This window comes from Pseudonaja textilis, chromosome 1 (assembly GCF_049901715.1).
Source record: "Pseudonaja textilis isolate UNSWEBS1 chromosome 1, rPseTex1.2, whole genome shotgun sequence".
Taxonomy (NCBI): Eukaryota; Metazoa; Chordata; class Lepidosauria; order Squamata; family Elapidae; genus Pseudonaja; species Pseudonaja textilis.
This window is the reverse complement of record NC_141990.1, coordinates 226,995,754-227,018,609: the sequence shown is the minus strand read 5'-3', so window position 1 is coordinate 227,018,609 and position 22,856 is coordinate 226,995,754. Positions and strand designations below refer to the sequence as shown.

At 38.6% G+C, this 22,856-nt stretch overlaps 1 protein-coding gene across 4 annotated transcripts in view; it reads right to left on the bottom strand.

The window, feature by feature from the left end:
• Positions 1 to 20,464, bottom strand: part of CD5 (CD5 molecule) — a 32,799-nt gene extending 12,335 nt beyond the window's left edge. The window contains exons 1-5 of one of the 4 annotated variants that reach the window (XM_087920815.1): positions 16,381 to 16,606; positions 8,033 to 8,501; positions 5,247 to 5,285; positions 3,662 to 3,958; positions 1,975 to 2,043 (exon numbers count right to left, since the gene is read on the bottom strand). In XM_087920815.1, the coding sequence (XP_087776941.1) occupies positions 1,975 to 2,043; positions 3,662 to 3,958; positions 5,247 to 5,285; positions 8,033 to 8,036 (409 nt within the window). In that variant the 5' untranslated portion in view covers positions 8,037 to 8,501; positions 16,381 to 16,606. Of the gene's footprint in view, positions 1 to 1,974; positions 2,044 to 3,661; positions 3,959 to 5,246; positions 5,286 to 8,032; positions 8,502 to 16,380; positions 16,607 to 20,325 lie in introns of those variants that run through there. The other 3 variants (XM_087920816.1, XM_087920814.1, XM_087920817.1) reach the window with 3 other exon arrangements.
• Between the last annotated feature and the right edge of the window lie 2,392 nt (positions 20,465 to 22,856).

The window sequence follows — 22,856 nt, the reverse complement described above, 5'->3', positions numbered from 1 at the left end:
ATTATAGATTTTTCCATTTCCCAATTTAAGTTGAAAATGTGCTGAAGACTTGATCAGGCTCTCTGGATTATTTGCAGTTCTCTTTGGTTATCAAGATGCTATGAAAATAATCATATCTATAGGTTTGTGAGTCAAAAGCTCAGAAAGAATCATCTACCAATCAATGATTTTTGCAGTCTTTTCAGGGTGGCCCAGAAATGATTTAGAAGCCCTCCATTGTCCTTTAAATTCCCAATGCTGACATACTGCTGGCAGTTCTGTTGCGACAGGATTCCCAAAAGGATAACATAGGGTAAATCAACATGGATCAAGTCTCTTTGAAAAGGATTATAGGGCACTCCTTGAGGCACAGAGTGCAATCCATTGCCCCTGCAGAAGTTACATTTCCTGCCATGAAATATTTCCTTGCCCACAAATACAATGTGAGTGACACTGAAATACTGAAAATGCTAATAATTGCAAGCCTCTGTCAAGATGCAAAATGATCAGCAGATGATAACTCATTTCACATGGATACTGGCACTGCAGCTAGATCTGAAAGAACTCTATATCTTCAATAGCAACAAGCTCATTTTCAGAGAAATGCTATTGTTTTTAGGTCCTCTCATTCAATATTTCAGCACCAGAATGATTCCCATCCACCCCCCACCTCCTTTTTGTATAACTTCATTTTTTTTCCTTCCAGCATTCAGCCTGGCTGTACAGGAAGAATTCCTGTACTGGAATTATTCCATTATAAGTATCATTTAGATACTATCTACTACATACCATCTGTCACCCATTAGGTTACCTCTGAACATCAATGTTCAGAATACTAGGCTAACAGTTTTCTTGCCTGTATAGTTCAAACCTCCCTTTCCGATTGCTCAAGAAACAAAGAACTAACCTTCATAATATCAGTGGCTTTACTGAGCTTGTAGAATTCTGGATGCTACTGTTTGTACTATGGGAAGAAGCAGACCCATATTTTTAGAAAGTAGTAGATCCAGCATTTCAGGAATAAAACCCCTCTCATGGAATAAGACTACAGGGAACTTCTTTTTTAAAAATGGGGAGGGAAACTAGAAAATGTAATCATTCCTCCACAAGCTGCTACAGTTCCAGAATTCGAGTGCGTTACTCAACCACTTCGTACAAAATTGCCCTCCCATAATTGCAGTGAAAGACCAATTTTGTGTAATTTAAATGATGAGCACAAATGAAAAGCAGAGCAGGGATTTCCTCTCTCCCAGTAAGGTTTGCTCACCTGAACATCTAACTAGGGTTAGGCTTAAGCACTCTTGTGTGTTTCCTGAGCAGTCACCCACACTAAGATTCCTTTTCTCACACTACAGCTTCTCCCAGTGATGCAGCGACCTTTCCCTGTTCTGATCCTTGTGTCTTGGATATACCAGCTTATTCCACCATTTTTGTAAATTCAGGCAAAGCATTTTCTTGTAGACTTCAACATCTGGCTCCAAAATCCCTAAACACAAGAAGGTTCCTTCTTCAATCTTTGTCCTTGGGCGATTTGTGAAAGGTAACACAAGGCACTGATCAAGTAATGTAGCAGTAGTATGATTAACAGTACAAATGTCAAACTCAAGGTTTTGTGTTCATATTTTAACTTTTCCAATGAAAACCATAAATACCTCCTTATGAATACTTTAGATACAATACATGAAGTGTAGACAGCTAATATTCTCCAGCTGTTTTGAATATTAACTCTATCAGCATTAGCCAACCTTGTCACAAGGCAGTTTTGTTTTATAGCCTTGAGGAAAATTAACAAAAGTGGGGACAATCAAGATACTTTAATTGAAGAATATATATATTTTATTCTGAAATGTTTTAAGGGTGGGGACAACTGAGAAAGTTCTACTGCCTCCATGTTGTTGTGAATGATCTAAAAATAACTACTCAAAGTTGTTGGAAGTCAGGTCGAGTATAATTTTAAGTCACTACCATCATCAGCAAAGATTTGGGTTTTCCTACCAAGGGGTTTTGAGGAAGTCATCATTGGTGCTGTTGTAGGCTGGAGTATCGTGGTGGTTTGCACAGGAGCTGAAATGATAAAGATAATCCAAAGCATTTTAGAAAGAAAGATTTCAATCCAAGAGATAAATTTCTTTTATTTAGTGTATGGCTATCATACATGGACTAGCAATCTATATTAACATTGCACCTAAATTAATAAAACAAGGGATAAAGTTTCTGTAGCACTTCAACTTGTTCTTTAGTACTGAGCTATAATCTTGGCTTCACAACTTGCTAGCAAGTCGAACATTAATTCAGTTATTCATTTTGTCCCTTTCATTGTGCCTTAACTAGACTTCACATTTTTAAAATCATATTGAGATTTATTAATTTGTATCCATTTTTATTTTTCTCTTTTATGAAAAAATTATTATATACAGTATTTTTATTCAGCTTTTCTTTGGGAAATGTTCAAGGTTACCTACGTAAGATACATCTGCATGAGATTTTCATGCCACATCTGAATTAGCTGTGTATTCTGTGCCTTCATTTCTTTTAGGCAGCTGACCCAACTTACTTCAGACTGAACTGGGGGGCAGGATGCATCATGCACCTCAGAGGAAAACCTGCTTGACAGTTTTGTTCCTCTCCTTCAATAGTCCAGGCAAGTAAACAAGGATACAAATAAGAACCCTCAAAGAGACAGTCTGGGTCCCTAATATTGGGTGCATTACCCCTGTCCACCCATGTCTTTTTTTCATGGTGCAAAATAGAAGAAGGACCAGCTGATGTGCTATTTGCCATCTCTATTCTTTGGCTGTGTGTGTATATATAGGAAAGCTGACATCTAGAGAACCAAATACTGTTTTAAGTACTAATGCAAAGTAGTATTTAGTACTAGTGCTAATAATAACATGCTGCTAATTTAGTACCATGCTAATTGCCCACTATATCATTTCCATTGCTCTGGGAAGCTCTGTGCCTTTTTGATATATAAATATATGTTAATGTTGATTGTTGACATCAAGTCCTTTGCCTTTTTATTTCTTGATCATATTTCATTCTCTGTTTTTGCTTTCCTTTTGCTGTGTATTGCCAGTTTACTGTTTTTGAAGGATGCTGAATTTAAAAAAATAAATGTCAAACTATATTTATTATGTGCTAACTGAACTGAGTGGTGTCTATGCTTACTCTGTTCCGGGTATAGGGAGTCTGCTGAAAATTACCCATACTTAATATCTTTTCTTTCTATCCTTTCTGTGTGGAATGGAACCACGAGGATTTTTATGGCTACAAGATCTGAAGCAACACATTATGAGGTCGTGATTTGTCTGCTTCCTACCCCCAGTGCTCTGATGCTGGGAAACTGCAAAACAACAACAACAACAACAACCCCCCACAAGCCTCAGATCCTCTTCCAAATGTTTTTGAAGGATCAAGGAAGGGAAGCAGTGCCAGTGTGGCAGTGCTCACAGTCTCTTGCCCAAGGCACATAATGCAGTAACCTTCCTGAAGCTAGGCAGAGCAGCTGTTCAAGATTCTTGCACTGAATTCCTAAGACATAGGCAAGATCCACGTACGGTCCTCTATGACTGGTTTCCAATTCAACTAGATCACAACATCAGTTTCCCAGCGGCTGTCCCCATGTGACCCAGATTTTGTTCAAAGAGAGCATGCAAATAGGAAAGGGGTTGGTTGCACATACCTTGACAAACTAGGAACACACCCAGAGAGATGAAACCATGAGAATCACAGGCTATGCAGTCCTTGAGAGCTGTCTCATTCCTTTGGCAGGTCATCAAGCAAGTCTCGTGCTTCTCTGAGTCTTCAACATATGGTTGCAAGATCCCGAAGGGTAAGTGGCAACCAAGTTCTCTGCAGGCAAGTTCTGCATTCTGCTGTGTAAAATTTCTGCTGTCAATCCTCTTCCACATGGCTGCATGAAGCACCTCCAGCCACCCGGAACATCTGTAGCCTGTACCATTAAGCCTCAAATCCATTTCTGGATAGGAAAAAAAAGGTATTATTGAGACCCCGGCAGATATATTGCAGAGTTTCCCCTCTTCCTTTCAGCACTGCTGGGACCGCATGTGTATGAAGTGATTGGTTTGCTTTAGACTCGGTAAGATTTGTGGACCAATTAAGATTTATTTATTAAACCATGGTTAAACATGGCTAGGCAGTGTAAATGGGATTTCATAGTCCTTAACATTATACATCTTATTCCTTTCCTTATTATGAAAATATGACAAGAAAAGGTGCCTACAGTATTCAATATTTAAGAGGAGCTGGGCTTCACAACCGTCACTAAAAAGGAAAAAGGAAACATTATTTGTCTTGAAAAAGACATACCTATTTGCTTTTTTTCCTTTCAGACAAAATGAAATCTGAACTGAGATTTGCCACAAGCTTACCAATCAACATATTTCCCCATACTTTCATGACAATTAGATCCAAGAGAAGCTTATGCATATTTACATAAGATAATTCCCACTGGGCTCAGACTTGCTCCTTAATCAGGGTTGGCATTTTGGTGCCTGAGGCAAAAAAAATAAAATGGCGCTCCCTCCTCATTCTACACAGAGATGCTACAAAATTAGTAAATTTTATTCTATGCCTGGATCAGGGATGGGTTTCTACCGGTTCTGTCCACCTCTGTAGAACCGGTAGCTCTGAGGAGCAGCAGACATAGAACCGGTTCTATGTCTGCTGATGTTTTTGCTCACCCACCCACCCAGGCTCTTACCTGTCCTTTATTTCCTGATTTTTTCAACTTCAGCTGCCATGCGAGGCACAGCTGCAGTTTAAAAAGCAGGAAAAAAGGGCTTTTTGAAAGGCTGCTTCTCTGCACGCAGTATGCTGATGACGATTTACAGGCGTGCCATAGGCAGCGTGCAGGGAAGCACATCGTAAATCACCGAGCCTCGTAAGTGACCGAACTGGTGGTTAATCCTGTTGGATCCCACCCCTGGCCTGGATAGCTTAAGGGGCTTAAGAAAGAGACATAAGATAGGCCTTGTGACATAAATAATATTTTCCTCTAGAGAAGTAGATGCTGGAAGGTGCTAACAGACTTTCAATCAACCACCACTGTTTTTGTGAGAAGTAAGAAAGATGACCTTGATGGAGATATGAAAGATCTGTCACCCAGGATCTTGCCTTACTCTCTACAGTTTCTCTTGTTCTGCTGCCATATGTGATATACTTCCTTTAGCTCAGAGGAAAGAGCTAGAGGAACAGGCTCTGTCCTGACCCTAAAACTGAACCTGGTGATGAAGTAGATTACTAACCTTCAGGACTTCTACCGTGTCCACTGTTACAAGTGCCTACTGGGAAAAAAAAGTAATATAAAATTTAAAAAGTAGAACTGAAATAGGCTGAAGACAAGAGTGTGCTAACCAGTATGCATGTTGCTTTGAAGGTGGCATGTATGCATATAAGCATTTGCATGCAGCTTAACTCTATAAGTTCAGAGTATTTTACAATCCTAAAGCACAACAGAGAAACATACAAAATGCAACAAGAAAACTTTGCCTTTAAAATTATGACAAATATTCATGCAAAGTGGTTTTTCTGTTTATTATTACTTCCAAACTTAATTCTAACCTTGTCATAAGCATCTTGCTAAAATAGAATTAAAAAAGAAATGTCCAATAATGCCATGTCACTGGCTAAGTTCTTTTTTTTAACAGTAATTTTATTAAAGATTGCAATTACAAAAAAACTGCTACAAATCTAAAAAAAAAAGATTAAAGAGAAAAAAAATCAAAGGTGGAGAAAAGAAAGGAAAAATAGAAAGAAAAATAGGAAGGAAAAATAAGACTATAATAAAGAAAAAGAAAAAGAGAAGAGAAGTGACTTAGCTTTTATCACAATGCACAAACAATTTTAGTAACTTATCACCTTCTTTTAAATACAACAAATTATCGCTTCTTTCATATCCCATTTCTTGTCTCTAAATTAATGCTTAAAGCTTCATCATTTCAGTCCTGATGTTGGCAAAAGTGCATTAAGGGTTGCAACAGATAACAAACTCTATTTTAACTTGGTTAAATAAATTAATTTTGTATTCCTTCCCTTTACTTATAACAATTTTGATCTTTAGTCCCTTCAAATAATTTTCCAGTACAGTACTTTATTTCTTTTCCCTTTTTCTTTGTCCCTTTTCACTCAAATTCTTCAAAGCTTTAACAAGTCTCCTTTGCAAATCTAATGTAGGAAAGTTATCCAGATCACCCTCTTACTTTGTTATTTGCATATCCCTTTTAATTATTAAAGTATCAGTCAGTTTGTTTTGTACGTCCAGTGTAACATATTTTTCCATCTCTAATTGAAGCCTGCAATTTAAAATCCATTTCCAAAGCATTCTCAATCTTGTCAGATAAAACTTGTTCGTCTTTCATGACATCTATTAGACATGGGCTGTCTATAGAGGCAGACATTCTTAAAATTAACTTTTGGATTCATTGTTCAAAAATATCCTTTAGTATGTTCAATGTTACAATATTCGGCTTCAATTTGTAATTGTGAATTGAGTTTGAGTGTTCTTCTCCTTTAATTATAATCTTTAATCTACTTCCCTCAAGTGTCCAATTTTTAATGTCTTATATTATGGATAACCCTTGCTTAATGGCCATTAGTTTAGCAACCATTCAAAATTATGATGGAATTGAAAAAAGTAACATGATCAGTCCTTGCACTTATTTGGTAGAGTCCCCATGATCACATTATCATGATTCAGGTGCTTGGCACCTGTTGTGCATTTATAATGGTCACAGCATCCTGTGATCATATGATCATTATTTATAACCTCTCCAGGTAGCTTTTGACAAGCAAAGTTAATAGGAAAAGCAGCAGGGAAGGTCTCAAGTCACAGTCACATGATATCTTGCTTAATGGCCATGATGATTTTCTTAATCACTGTGATGTAAAAGGTCATAATATTGGGTGGGTCATGTAATGCCTTACTTAATGGCTACACCATTTAATGATGAATTTTCCAGTCCAATTGTGGTTGCAAGTTGACTACCTGTATTACATTTTTGAAAAGGAATTTTTTTCAAAAAAAAAAAGAAATCCCATGGGAAGGGGTCTTTATAATTAATTCCAGCACTTTATTTCAAATGATCCATTAGTAACTTTCTAAAATCAAAGTTTTAATTGCCTTTTTGCTATTTATTGCATTTTAAAATGTCCTTAATTTTGTATTTCTATCATTAAGAATTGAAGAAAACTCACCTGGCACTATAAAATGTGTTGATCCAAAGGTTTCTAATAGCTGGGAAGCAAATGACAAGCAATTTCCAAAAATGATTAAAAAAAGAAATTATGTGGACAGTGTCCTTTCAAAGGGACCAACCATAATTTGAGCAGGAGGGCTATTCCCTTGATTTCCCGGTGCTAAAAACCCACTAGAGACCATTATCTTGCAGTCTCATCATCTAGGGCAGCAGTCTGGAGCACTAGTGGGATATCTCAAGTCCTCTCTTGTCGAGAGAGGAATTATTAAAGAGCCAGTCCACTCACTAGCTCTTTAGTCTGTCATTGGCTACACCTTTTGCCATTTCCTCCCCAGAACATCACTGGCTAAATTCCAAGTTCTACTACATGTGTCCATCCAGGCCAAATCCATCCAGAGCTTACCCCACATATTATAAAATGAACGTAACTTCCTGAAAGCTGTGGTACTACCTTTCTAAGGCTCTGTTGTAACATGATGATTGAAAGAGCCCATTCCCAAAGCAGTTCACTCATTGCTTTGCTTCATAATAGCTCTATTAATATGCTTTCTTCTAATCCTGGAATTGACATAAAAATATATTAGCAAGAATTGTACTGTCTTGGCAATTGAATTCTATTCTGTTTGAGTAAAGAGGCTGGCAAATGGCCCTGTCCTTAATTTTTAATGCAGTACAATTTAAGGGCAGTAGTTAGTTGGAACCACTCAGCTTGGTTTATACTTCTGTCCACATCATCTCCCAGTGGAAAATGCATCCAGCAATCACTCTCCTTAATGTGTGGCAGGGGGTAGTTGGGTGAATGCAAGTACCGGTAGAAGCCTGGACCAATTACTTACCCATCTTTCAAATTGCCTTTATGGCCATTCCTTGTCAATCTCTTCTGAATATGACTCTGGTACATTTTTGAAAGAAGATTAATGTGTCCTTTGTACAAAAATGATCCAGTAGATAGATCACAGGCATGGCAGAGTATGCAGAATAAAAAAGCAAAGAGCTCTCCTAGTATATCAGGTGGTTCCTTCAATATTCTGCTCTATTTAGCTATGAGCAATAAAGATCTCTTCAAACGTCCAAGTACTTCTTGTTCCCCGAGTTTGCAATATAGGAAGTCATGGAGGTGACCAACAAGAAAGTACCCCAAACTGTCTAGTCTTCTTGTAGAATCTGTTTCCTGTTCTGGACAGCATTCTAGGACAGTCTCAAAGAGCTTGACACCAGATCACACTTATGGAGAAAAGGTTGGGTGGAGCAGGCGGTATAGGAGACATCTCCTTCTCCAGCATCACTCCTTCATCTTATTAACTCCTAAGGACCAATAAAAATGCTATAAAAGAAATGTGTCTCCGTAAAATTCTTCAACACTATTGTCTGTTTATTGACATGCAGAATTGCGCTTCTGGAATTATATGCAGTATTTATTTCCATTAACAGGAATGAGTATGTGTAACAATGGTATTACTGAATGTTTCTATTTTATGGTTTACTGCAAGTAAGGGACCAAGCGTGTGCTTGTAGTAAATGGCCAATGACTGCAGTTGTGACCTTACAGCCACATCCACTCAGAATTTTGCAAAATAATGTGGGAGTAGCTCAAATCCCTACCTCATTAAATAAAGATATTTTTAAAACACGGCCACGTAAAGCTTAATGCTGACAAAAGCTGTGGAAATTGCACATATCTATGACAGAGCTAACAAAAAACGCTGGCAGAACCTAGCTCTCTTTTCTACTAAATTGGTCTTCTTCGCAGTACAGGACTAGTGCTGTCTAGCACTATCTTTTGTCAGAGCCTCTTTTTAAAACACAAATCTGTATATAATCAGTCCACATTCTGCCTGAATCATGGTTTGCAAGGAAGCAGTGGGCAGGTATCTCTTTGGATACCAGGTTCTGTAGTCCAACACAAAATGGCCATGGAGGGCAGTACCAGCAACTTGAGAGGAGGGGTATGCCTGCAGAAGCCTAAAGTGGCCAATAGGATCTTACCTTCTAACTGGCATCATAGATCATGTTCATCACATAGAATATTGGGGGGAAAATGGGAATGCTACTTTAAAACTGGAGCAGCTAAGTACGACTTTAAGCTGCCTCACTTATAGTTTGGAATGAGATAAAGCAGTGTTTCTCAACCTTGGCAGCTTGAAAGATGTGTGGACTTTAACTCCCAGAATTCCCCAAACAGATGAGATACATTGAGATAAAGGGAACAATAGGAAGACTAGAGAGATGAGATGATGAGGTGTGTAGGTGAGATCTGAAAAGCCACACCTGCTAAGATTAGTTCTGCGCACATAGGGGAAATCCACAGATCTATTCAAAATTGCAACACTTTTGCACTTTGCTAAAGCTAGCCTGAAATATTTTGCTACCTGGACAAAAGATCAGAGATTCTTGACTGAGAGTTGATTTTTTAAAAATGGATTTTGGTCCTACTACACCTGAAGGCAGCAAGTGAGCTTAGGGAGTTTAGGACACGTGCTATACTGCACTCTCCTTCAAAACTTTATTGCCTTGTGGCATCCACTACTGCAGTTTGCACTCTATGCAATAATAGGATCGGTCCTTGCACACTGCTTTGGAAGATGTACCTATGCTGAAGAGTATGTTTTCAGGGAACGTGAGGATCTACATGCCTATGGAGATTCTCAATCTTCCAGCTATGGTGTCCCAAAGTGCTTTTTCAGGAGGCAACTGGACTTTCTTGTTTTTCTTTGAAGACATTACGATTCTCATCCAAGAAGTTTCTTCAGTTCTGACTGGGAATTTGTATTCTTTTAGAGAGACGTTGAGGCCACTTCAGTATCACCAGAGTAGTGCAAATGTGTGTGGAACCTTCTTGGCTGCAAGTTGTTTTCTGTCCTGTGTCCCTTCACTGTTAAAGACAGGCACAGGCTGTTGGGGATGAGTCTGTGTTGTCTGCATCTCAAACTGAAGTGCAAATGGTTCCCATAGTCTGCAATTTTTCTGAGGATCTACAGTGAAAAATCCTAGGGGTATATACTTTGGCTGATACACGGCAATGTGTGAAAGTATGTAAATCTGCCCTTTGGAAGGGAGAAGATAGCAATTAAGGGAGGAGAAACAGCAACTAACTCCTGAGAAAGTAGAAAGGATGAGAAGGGATCATTTGAAAACCTTTTCAAGATGCTCATTGTCTACCCTTCACCAATAAAGAGCACTCCTCTGCTGCTTCAGTTTCTTACTTACCCTGAAAGATTGACATAGCATATGAATTGAGCAAGTGGATTATTCAAAAGGATCCGGCTTCAGAACCTGATAATTTTTAGGTGGACCACTAGTATCATATTGGGTTCTCCGGCTCTGTTGTTAGCAGGCCAGTTATCACTGCCTAAAAATGTATATATATGTTTATCTATGTTTTCTTAAGTTTTCGCAGGAACTTACATGTATGGTATTCAGCTTTGTTCGGGTATTTTCCCACGTCGTTGTAGTTGTGCTTTTAAAGTTGTAGCAACGTTTCGGCAGAATCTCATCTGCCATCATCAGGCTTCTGTATTTTGTTTGTCTGTATTGTGTTTGTCTTCTGCATTGTGTTCGCCAGATGAACACAATACAGAAGCCTGATGATGGCAGATGATATTCTGCTGAAACGTCCCTACAACTTTAAAAGCACAACTACAATGACGTGGGAAAATACCTGAACAAAGCTGAATACCATACATGTTTATCTACTTATATATCATATAAATGTATATAAATGCATGCACAAGTGCCCCATCGTGTCTCCTGTCCCTGTCCTATTGTCCCCATTTATTTGTACCTATTTCCTGTATTCTTACTCATGTTTATACTTATACCTATTATCTTGTAAGCAATTGACAAATTAAATAAATAAATAAAAATAAATATATCAAATTTGGAACCTGCCCATCTTGCTCACAGAGTGACTCTGGACAGTGTACAGTTAGAAACATATGAACCATGTAAATATGTCCTACTAGGAGGCAGTTAAAACCAGAAGAAAATGATTAAAGTTAAAGAGTGGGGAGATGACAGTGAAGGCACTAACCAATTCCCAAGGTTGAGTGCTCCTCTTGCGAGCCTCAAGCAAATAAGCAGATTCAGGTCTCCAGATATTTCTGAAAGGCCAGCAGAATGGGACCCACTTCATCTCTGGGAGCAGAGAAAGTGCCCTTCCTGGACTCTGCCCATCAAATACTTTCATTGGTAGTAAAATGCAAAACTCTTGACAAGTAACAAGAAGAAAACTTCATGTGAAACCCCTATTCCTGCTATTATTTCTGAAAATGAACAATGCTTTGTAGTAGAGCAGAAAAAGGCAAGGAGGTATTTGTAAAACAAATGAGCATATGGACTGCTGAAGGAATATTTCTAGCAATGATTTTCTTAGCAAATTCTTAGTGATTGCTCTTTATAATTGTGGGAAAAAATAGTAAAGAAGGAACTTCTGATATGCCAAAAAATATTCTGATTGATATCAGTTTTATAGTACACTTGATTTTAGCAAGAATAATTTTAAATATTGTATATAAAAACCCTATTACATGAGAAAAATAATACTTCAACTAAAACTAATAAGAAATGTGCAAAAAAAAAAGATGAAGCTTGCAGTATTTTTGTACATTTGTAGTGTAATTTGTTGGGGAGGTTACTTGAAGATGTAAATCATGGTATTTGTCTGTTTCACTTGCTCCAATTCAAATGGTTACCTTTTTTGGAAAATAGTAATTTGATTAAGGGGACTTTTCAGAGCATCAAGACAATAGCATAAGAAAAATCACAATGAGTGTTCTTATGAATAGCCATTTCTCCCCCTCATATGGCAAATCGCTCATATGAAATGGAGCAAGGCTTCAATTGTGCCATTGCTGCTGCCATTCTGACTTCTCTGCGGACACTGCTACCCGTTTGCTCCTCTCCCCATCATCTGTCTGCATCTGCTTTATCATTACTGTTCCTTCTGTTGAGGCCCCTGCAGGCAGGCCCAGCTCTAAGGTCTGGGTTAGTACATTCATATTTGGCTGACATTACTCATTGTAGCATTTTTCTTTTTAATTTAATCTGCTCAATATGCTGTTGTCTATAAGTACCGAGGACCCTATGCAAGACTGCCTTTCATCCACACCTGGCATGGCTAAAACCACAGCAACCAGAATGCTTGCATTTTGCAGTCTCTACAGCCTCATTCAGTTAAAAATGATTGAAGAAATCCTTTGCTTTTTTCAAGCAGGAGATGTTGGCGCTTGGAAGAGCTTGAATGAAATTTCTTTTTTTAAAGAAAAGATAAACAAACCTGCTCCCCAGAGAGAGAGAGAGAGAGAGAGAGAGATACCTCACTTCCACCAATGTGTGCTGAATACTTGTGTGACTAGATCTTCATGCTGTATCCCAAAGGTCCTTTTTTCCAGAAGGCATCTGGACTTTCTTGTGTTTTTAAGAACTGAAGAGCTTCTTGGATGAGAAGTGAAATGTTTTCAAAGAAAAGATCAAGAAAATCCAGTTGCCTTTTGGAAAAACAATTTTGAGACAACCATGACCAGGATGATTGAGAATCTATATAGACATACATGCTGCATTTCTTCTACAAACAACACACAAATGTTTTTCTTCCCTTTCAAATGTAGACAATCACTTCAAATTTTACGGGGAAAAAAGAGGCAGGCAAGGAGAGGTATTGAAAGTGCCAACTAGCACAGAAAGGGTTTAGTGTTTTTGCTGTAATAGCATTTGCTGAGTGTTTTTACACTCAGATAAATCTATCCAAAGTTATATTTTCTATAGAATTTAGAGTCTTTCGCCAAGGTGAGTCTCCTACCATTGCCAAATGTATATTTAAATTTGATTTAAAAAAACATCTGGGCAGATTCATGCCCATACAATGCATGTTCATGCACCCAGAAAAATACATTTGAGTATCCATTTACTTGTCTAAGTTATAGATTTATCAGGTTTTGATTTCCTCAAGTATTAGGTAAAAAATAGATGAGATATTTTAAAAAGAAATACAGATAGTGATGTTGCACAAGCATCATCAAAATTAATCATAGCAAAGAAACAAATCACTTTCCATTTTCAGAAATTTCTTTGTGTGCTATAATTTCTATGGTATTTTTAAAAAGTATTCAGAGACATCATATGGGTGGGAATAATTGGAAATGCATGCCTAATACAAATTAGGTATGCATTCCCAATTATAATAGTATATATTGTTAAAAAAAAGTTCTGCTTTTCTGTTTTTGCAATAAAGATCATCCTCAGCCAATGCAAATTTTAAAAAGATAGAATCACACTATCTGAGTTTCTATTTATATACAACTGTGTTCCTGATGAATAATATATGGTGTGATAAATATACGCATTTTAGTTATAAACATAAAAAATCTCCAAGAAAATAAATATGTCATATATATTTTAGAACCTGTTGGCTCCTTAGTGAAGTGGGGCAAACTTTTTGCATATACAAAACAACAACCAGCAGCTGCAGTGGAAATGATTTTTTTTTATATAACGAAGAGGGTTTTTTTGAAAATATATTCAAGGATAGGGAGCTCAAAAAGTAATTACTTTAAATGTTATTATTTTAAATAATAATGGAAGCGTAATGTTCTTCACCCAAAAATGCTTAACATTTTTAGTGTAAACATTCATTTTAAATACAATCACAAGAAGTTTATATTTGGTAAAGAGAAAAGAAATATCTTGCCTCATGACAAACCAAAGATGCAAAAATCAACATATGGTATCCCCAAACACATTGGTTTTTTTGTAGAGAATTACAGAATACCAGAAGAGCAGTACATTATGGGAACATTCTTATCTCTCTGCCGAAGTAGGATGAACTAGACAGTGATGTGAACTGAAAACAAAACTCTGAATTTAAACATGAATTTTTGGTATCCATCTGTAATCTCTGACAGTAATAACTGCTTTTAATGATTCTTTTAATATATTTATTGTTTTATTTAATTGTTACATGTTGTTTAGAGTCACTGTGTGAAATGGGCAGTCCTATAAATTTGATAGATAAATGTATGTATGTATGTATGTATGTATGTTACAATCACTTATCACTAACATAGCTACCATCTTGATTTGGTCCTCAATAGGAATTAGAAAATAAAATTGTTTTTCCTTAAAAACACATTACTATGAGAAACAGTAGTTTTCTCATTCAATTCATGCCTTGGCTTTGGATAAGATCAGTTTATCAGATAATATTTTCAAGGTATAGTTGTATTCCATATACAAAACTGTTATGGAACCGTGCTTGCATTAACATGAAAGGAAAGGGGGAAAGGGAAGGAGAAAGGGGGAACGATAGGATAGGATAGGAAAGGAAAGGTGTTAAATGTAAACCATGGCAAGTATATAAATTCACTTTTTGCAGGACATGTAGTGGAGTCAATTTGCTTAGATTAGAACTGAAAAAAAACCCGCCTACCTTGCCTTTCCCCCTCCCACTGCAATTAATTCAAGAACTGACTTGATTTCCTTATTCTGATTTTCCACTTGTAACTAACATCACGGTTCCATCTTCAGTAAGCAGGTACTCTTTTTTTTAGTGTACAATAATTATATTCTGTGGGTAGCTTGAGTGACTGGTGCAGCCTTGTGCTGAAATACATTTTCTGCTAGTCCTGCCAAGTTTCAGTAGACACAATTCATGATCTCTGGTTAATTCAAATATAATGAGGGTGTGAACAGATAAAGGAGTTTTTGATTAATGACTGGGTAGGGTGGATATATTAACAGGAAGACAGGTTTATATTGTTCAAAATGAATCAACACTTGGTACAAATAAGTAGCAAGAATTCGCAACAAATCTCTTCCCAGACTATATACATATTTAATTACAGCTCAGTTTAATGGCTGCAGTTATACGGTGGGTAGATCTGCAGCGCTCACATAGATTACATCCTGTATTAACTTGCATTTTCACATCAATCTTCCTTCTTTGACTAGGTTGACTAGGTTGGCTTGTGTGTTTAATATTGGAACCTAGATTTCTTTCCCCTAGAAAGCGGAGTGATCTCAGCATATTGTTCAAATCTTCATAAACTTTCAAAGTTTTTAGAAATACAATATAGCTGGTGCTTGACACAGTAGTTAAGCAAATCCAGCTTCTCCCATTGACTTTGCTTGGCTGTAGTTGCAACCATAGTAAAAAAAAAAAAATGCTGGTTACCAAACATCCACACACGTGGCCATGGGGATATTGTGATGGTCCTGTGAGAGCCTGTCATAAGTAAGCTTTTTCAGTGCTGTTGTAACTTCAATGATGACTAAATAAATAGTTGCAAGTTAAGGACTACCTATATGTGCTCATGCTGAGACTCTGATATTTACTAGCCTATTACTGACCCCACAAAACCACAGCAATCTCAGAGGCATTACATTCATTCACAGTGCCCTGAAGAAGGCTCTCTATCAATATATGAGCCTCTACCCCCAAATTTATTGTGTAGCCAGCTATCAAAAGTTATCAGCATTGTATTAAAATATTAGCAATTCAAAACATAGTTTAAAACTAGTAGCAAAATAACGGAAGTCATTAGCAAGTTAGCCTACAAAATTTGTGAAAAATATAGATAGCAGCAGCAACTTTCTAGCAATTTAAAACATTTCATATGCATGAAAAGAAATTAATCATAATCTTCTTAAAATGGAATATTTTAAATAAAGCCCTAGGGGATTTAATAGGTACTTTGTCACAAAGAAGAACATCTAAGATAGGAACCCTGCAGTGAAAACGCCAAATTCAGCTGCCCCTAACCCCACCACAGTAGGGGAAGGAATTGATGATGGAGCAGAGCATATGAGACAAAGGGCTTTGCGCAGAACTGATATTGGAATTCCTGGGTTTCACACAGCCAACCCAAATTTCTTGCCAGATGAAGCAAGAAGATATGGGAACACTACATGCAACTCTCCCAGAAATGGGTCAGGGTCTGAAAACTTTCCAAATAGAAGAAAACTGTAAGAACTCAGTTTTTTTCTTAATCTTTCTCACAAGTATTGAAGTCCTCAGTTACCCCTAGTTCAACAACATTAATCCCAATAGGACTGTCTGTCTTGTCTTTGTCCAGAAAGGGCTGGAGCTTAAGTTTATCAACTAGGACCTTATAGAAGCCTCTGCATGATTTATACTCCCCTGCTGAGATTTGAACTTGTGCAGATAGCGTAGTCTTGTAAAATTACTCACCCCGCATCTCCACCAACATTAGTGGGATAAAGCCTAGAAGATGCGTGAATCTCATTAGTCTGTTCCACCACATCCGATGCAATACAAGCACCCCTTTTTCTGTCCTTGCCGTGGCTTTTCTGCTACCTGCTATGGTTGAAGGGAGGGGGTAGGGAGCAAGACTGAGTGCTTTTCCTCTCCCTCTCCCTCCTGATGTGGTTTTTTTGCGTCACTTCTCAACAATGGCTTGGAGCGTACTTCACTAGGTGTCTTTTTAAAGACTTAATGGTTTAGAATTGGGCCCCAGCTTCCTTCACAAAGGGATTCACACTATCAGACCACAAAAACATCCACCCTTATTCTTGTTTACTTAGCAGGCACAAAAGTACCCCAACATGGATATCTCTGAAACAGAATGGTAGAGAGAGAGAGGGAGAGAGAGGGAGAGGGAGAGGGACAGATGAATTGCAGCTAGCATAAAGAAAACCAAAAGTTGAATAGATGGGATCATGTTCAGCATTGCCTAATTTGGAAGGGTCCAAGAGGCTAGATCTCTTTGAGGAAACTGATGAGGAAGACCAAAATTTAAAAATGAAGGTAACCAGAAAGGCAATCAGGCACATCATCAGTCTCTCAAGAACAGCATTCACTACCCAAATGGTAGGTTTGTGTTGCAACCGTTTCACTTGTGACTAATGAACAGTTAACCACAGATAGGCTGCTCAATATTTCTGGTTGCCATGGGAACTACAAAAGTCAGATTTCAGCTCATACAGTGTATATATTTCTAGGAGCAGGACAGAGCTCATTGAGTTAAGGATAATAAGTGCTCGCGCAGGACCCAGAGCAAAGCCTATTGCAAACAATCTCTGTACGCTAGGGGCATCAGTGTGCGGGATTCAAAAGCATTAAAAAAAACCGTAACGTCTGTCAATACATCAGATTCTGTCCACCATTTTGTGTTGATCTTGTTCTGACAGTTCTTCACTAGTTTTATGCTCTGTCCAACCCTTCATAATGAAGTCCTGGTCTGCAGATAATAATGGGGCGGCTCCACAGATTACCATTGTTTTGCTCCTGTAAAGAGAACCAAGAGAACTAAACAATAGGAACTCTATAAGAATGGTATATTTAATCCCCTTTCCGTTAAGCTCTCAGAGCAGAGAGATACAGATATTGCATTATATCATGGCCTCAGGGTTACAGGGTGTTTTTTTGTTGTTGTTGTAAATTTCCACACATGTTTTTGTAAATATCAATATCTGGCAAATAATTTTGATTTTTGTAGTCTCCTGAAATGGTCATGAGAGCTCCTCAGGGCTCCTTGGACCATACTTTAAGAATCACTGACCTAAAGTTTCCAACTATCTCAACAGACAAAGGAGGATACAGATAAGGAGGCCAAATCTGTGGTCTGAAGGGAAGGAAAATGCCCTGTTTAATTTTCTTCATATCTACAATAAAAATTACAGCAAAAAGCCCGTAAAAATCTGCTTAGGCTACCTGTATATGAAATTATTTTTCCAGGCTCAGAAAGACCGGTTATTCCATCTCAATGTTTTTCCAGCAGATCTTTAGTTTCAAGAATATAACTTAGAAAGATTATGGCATCAATGACACACTTTTCATGTTTCACCATCAAACCATATGATGAGTCATATGATCTGTGGAGAACAGTAGTTGTAGATTTCAAGGTTGAAACTGATTGCTGGAACCAGGAAATAAATTACATAAAACTAGGCTATGAGGTCTTTTGATGGACAAGAGGGGGGAAAAGCACACAATTTACAAGATGACAATAACCAGAAAGTTTCAACGACTACTGTTGTGAAAACAATTCAAAATGAAAACAAACAAGACATTCAAAAAGCAGGCAATGCAATGGTGGGATTCAATTTTTTTTACTACCGGTTCTGTGGGTGTGGCTAGGTGGACGTGGCTATGTGGGCAGGGCCATGTGATTGGGTGACCGTGGCTTTTTTTTGGCAGTACCACCCCCATCCCACCCCATTTTTTGGGCCTTCCTGGCCTCAGGGGAGCCTTTGGGGGTGCGTTTTTGCTCCCAGAAGGCTCCCCTAGGGCTCAGGAAGGAGAAAAAAAACAGAGCATAGGAGGGACCTGCAGCACCCCTCCACGGTCCATTTTGGGACCTTCCTGGCCTCAGAGGAGTCTCTGAGGGGGGCATTTTTGCTCCCAGGAAGCTTCCCTGGGCTCTAGGTCTGCACCCCCTTCCTCCATTTTTTGCCTTCTTGGCCTCAGGGAAGCCTCCTGGGCGAAGCAGTAAGGAGCGAGGGGATTGTTAAGAGGTTAAAAAAAAAGAAATACAGATACAGATAATCAGAGTTGGAAGGGACCTTATAGGTCATCTAGTCCAACCCCCTGCCTAAGTGGGAGACCCTACACCATTTCTGACAGATGGCAGACCAATCTCTTCTTGAAAGCCCCAATACCTTAAGGAGTGACTGGGCGGGTGAGCATCAGGCAAACAAGCGAGCAGTGACTGGCTGACTGGATTGGGGACGTGGCCACCCAGAAGTTACTACCGGTTCGGCGACCCTTGCCAAATCTTTGCTACCGGTTCGCCCGAAGTGGTGCAAACTGGCTGAATACCACTACTGAGGCAATGCCTTCCAGATGGTTGATATGAGGACAAAAAGGAGGACATGTCCTTCTGCTGGGCATTTGGTAACCTTAAATCTATCTGCTTTCTGAAAGCCCATTAAAACCAACCCAACTAAAATATTGATGGGGTGGAAGTTGGGATAAAGTTGTTGCTGAGGGAACAACTTTCATCCTGCTTTATCTCAGAAGTCCTTTCTACATCACCAACATATTTTTGAACACACTTCTTCAGTCTTCTGAAAGACCAATGTTCAAAGTAGCTCAAATGAATAAAGTATTTCTTCACTGGCAAACAATTAGCTAGGGATCTTGAAAGATGGCTGAAGTTTCTGTCCAAGGTGTCTGTGTATTTTTGGACATGGCTTCCTTGTCACACTTAAAAGAGAGCCATTAGTTATGTTTGTCCTACCAGCTATTCACAATAAATAGTAGAAAAACCAAAGCCAGATGAATCAATGTACATACATTGTGAGAGGGTACTCTAAGGACAGGACCACTTATGAATGAGCCTTGAGCCTGCTTACTAATAAAGATTACAGCTCAGACATTGGGGCAGCACAAAATACGCTGGGCCAAGAACTGGAAGAATGCACATTATCATGGCTTAACTGATTAGTTAAGGATAGCTTAGCTTCAGTAACATTGCTATTGTTAACTCTCTCTTTCTGTGATTATAAGCACAGGATACATCTAGTTGGGCAGTGCAGTAGAGGTTATTCTTTTATTTATTTTATTTCTCATATTTATACTTAATTCCTTAGCCTGACCCAGGCTAATTTTATAAAACCAATAATTTTTTTGGACAATTCCATATTCCATTTTTCCCCTCCCAAAGTGAAATACCATGAAGATTTGTTTTTCTGGCTGAAACCCACATTGTCGGTACTCCTCTTTGCTATACACTTAATGGAAATACTCCAGTGTAATGTACCAATGATAGACAATAATGAGCTGCAGCCAGGTTAATGGTGCACATTCTTCCTGAGAGTGCTAATGCTCTAAAGTCATTAAAGCTCACCCTCAATTATATTAAGTCAGGGTTAGAATTAGGGTCCTGGCCCATGATATCTGCTGAGGAAGCAGGCAAAGGAACAGCATTGACGCAAGTGTTGCCACCAAGATGGCCCATGCCTCCTGACAAAAATAACAGCCTTTGTTTCAATAAATAGCCTCACACTTCCTGTGCCTGCCTATGTGTTTTGTGTGTGTGTGTGTGTGTGTGTGTGTTTGGTTCCTTCTATATTTACTTCTGATTATCTCAATCTGTGGTCTCTGCTTAAGGCAAGGAAGGTTTTTGCTCAAAATGACAGGAAATTCACAGACAACACTGTCGGGACAGCTTACCTTTCAGTGCAACTGTGCAGAACTGACTTCAGTCTTATCTGCCCGGGAGTCTCGCTCATCAGCAGAATACAGCGGCAGAGGCAAGTGAGAAAATCAACACTTTAATCAGGGCAAAGCTACTAATGTGGTATAGAGAGGCCATTTCTAAACCGAGACGCATCTGTTTCATCTTGATCCTAAGATACTAAGCTCCTGAAAGGTCATCAGGGCTCTGCTGCAGGCTGCTCTTTCAAGTTCAGGCTGCTTTAATGCAATCAAAGCTCATCTCCTTTCAGAGAGTCTCACAAAGAAAGCGAATCTCACTGAAAGATCAAGGAGATTCTTGAAGATCACAATAAACATTCCAGGCCCTGTCTTTTCTTAGTCCACATTGACGTTTGTTTGCATACAGATTCAGTGCCACCTCAGATGTGAGATGCCTCTTTTATTACCTCAGGAGACCGATAATATAAAGTCGGGAGTTTTTCCTCCCAAATGATACCCATCTTTCCCTCCCTCCTTCATCTCCCTCGGAATTCACTTCCTGAGATAGAAAGGTTAGGAACTGCAGCCTGAAAAAGTGCAATTGAGAAGTAACGTTTCCATCTCCTCCTAGTGTTTTCAGGATGTTTTAGAAAACTTGCTCATCCCTCAAGTTTTATCCATAAACTTCCTGATATTGTTTTCAATGTAAACACCCTTGGCTTTGATTATCTCCAGACTTTCACTTCTGCAGAATAAATAAACAAATAGCTCTCAAAATGCCTGTTTGAAAACAAATGGCTGTTAAAACCAGCAAAAGAGTCAATGTCAATTAACTAATTTACAGCTGTTATCCCAAATGTCCATATTTAAATAGACTGCAAATCAGTTGTTTGGATGCAAGCAGGAGATGGGTCTGAATAAGGCAGAGTGGCTGGATTGTTGCAAGCTGTTTTGGTTTTAAAAGGATACCTTGGACAAGACAGAGCAAGGCAGGACAGGACAGGGTAGACTAGGCAGGGGTGGGATTCAGCCAGTGTCATTACTGGTTTGGTGATTATGTTTTGCATGCACAAGCACGCTTTGCGCACCCACACGCCAGATGCGCACTGCGCGCGTGTGTAATAAGCCTTAAGCTGTGCTGCCCGGACAGCTGATAAGTGCTGCATGTGGGTACACAGCGTTTGAAAAGGTTTCAAAGTTTTTTACTGCTTTTTCAATCTCAGCTGTGCTGCGCAAAGCAGCTGAGGTTGAAAAAGCAGGAAATAAAGGACAGGTCAGAGCCCGGGTGGGCCAAACAGCAGCAGACACAGAACTGGTTCGGTGTCTGCTGCTCTTCAGAGCTACGAGTTCTATAGAGCCAGGCAGAACCAGTAGCATCCCACCCCAGATGACTAGGCTAGGCTAAAATAGTTCAAAGTTCAAACCTTTATTATCAGAGTGCAACATGTATACAATGAGATTGGCTGAGCCTCCCTTATTCTAAGGGAGGCTCATAAGGATAAGATGCTTAGAAACACTAATTGTACTAAATGCCACTAATAGTTTGCACTGTCAATATCTAGTATTGTTTCCTGACTTAATTGTCTCTCTGCTTAAAAGCAAGAGTAAATGACTAATTAAAAAGTGATAACGAGATAGCAACAGCTTACCTAGACATTTTTTCTTCAGTAGGCCACAAGACTTTTATTGTTTCAAATTGCTGCAATTCTGGTGATACCTAAAAACCTAAAAGATTGGTTGATAGTATATGCCCATGCACTAATGCACTGGTATTCACATTAAATATTTATTTATGCTGTTATGTTTTTATATTTTGAACAGGCTTACCTGTTTGGCCAACTTTTATTTAAAAAAATAGCCCAATTTTGTTTAGATGTATTCCCTTCCAAATTTCCCATGTCTCCCATAAAGGAACATAAGTTACAGGAAGTCTTGCCAATCGGCTGGATGAGGCAAAGTCCCCATTTGGCCACTGAGGAGCAAGCAGAGGTGAGGAATTTCATCAGGGTTAGGGTTAGGGTAATTTAGGGCATTTGCAAAGCTCCCGCTGCTTGTAAGGTCTTTTCCCCCTTCCTATTTAAAAAGCGAGGAGTTAGGTTGGTAATAATGGATTATGGTTGCAGGTATTAGTTTTATTAATTTTAACTTTCAAATGCCAGCATACTTAATCTGTAGTTCTATAAAATATCTCCCACCATTTATATTTTGCCTATTACTTTATTTGATGCCTAGGAATAAAAGAATTCAGTAATTGGATGCAGAAATAAAAACCCTTGAATGTTTCATCTTTTCCAGTCTGAAGCACAAAATCACTCACCCAGCTGGGGTCCACCCAGTCAGCTTTGTCTGAAAATGATGGGTTAATGTTATGCATGTATCCAGATAGTAGTGGTTGAATTGAAGGCTTCCCTGCCTTCTAAGAAAAACCAGACTTGTAGAATTTCAGAAATCTGAAATCGGGTTTTGTTCTTTTATTTTCCGTCACTCCACTATCCTGGTTTTAGTGACACAATAATTGCTTAATTTCTCCCACCCGCCCCCATTTTCTGTGTGGTGAGAAGCTCTGA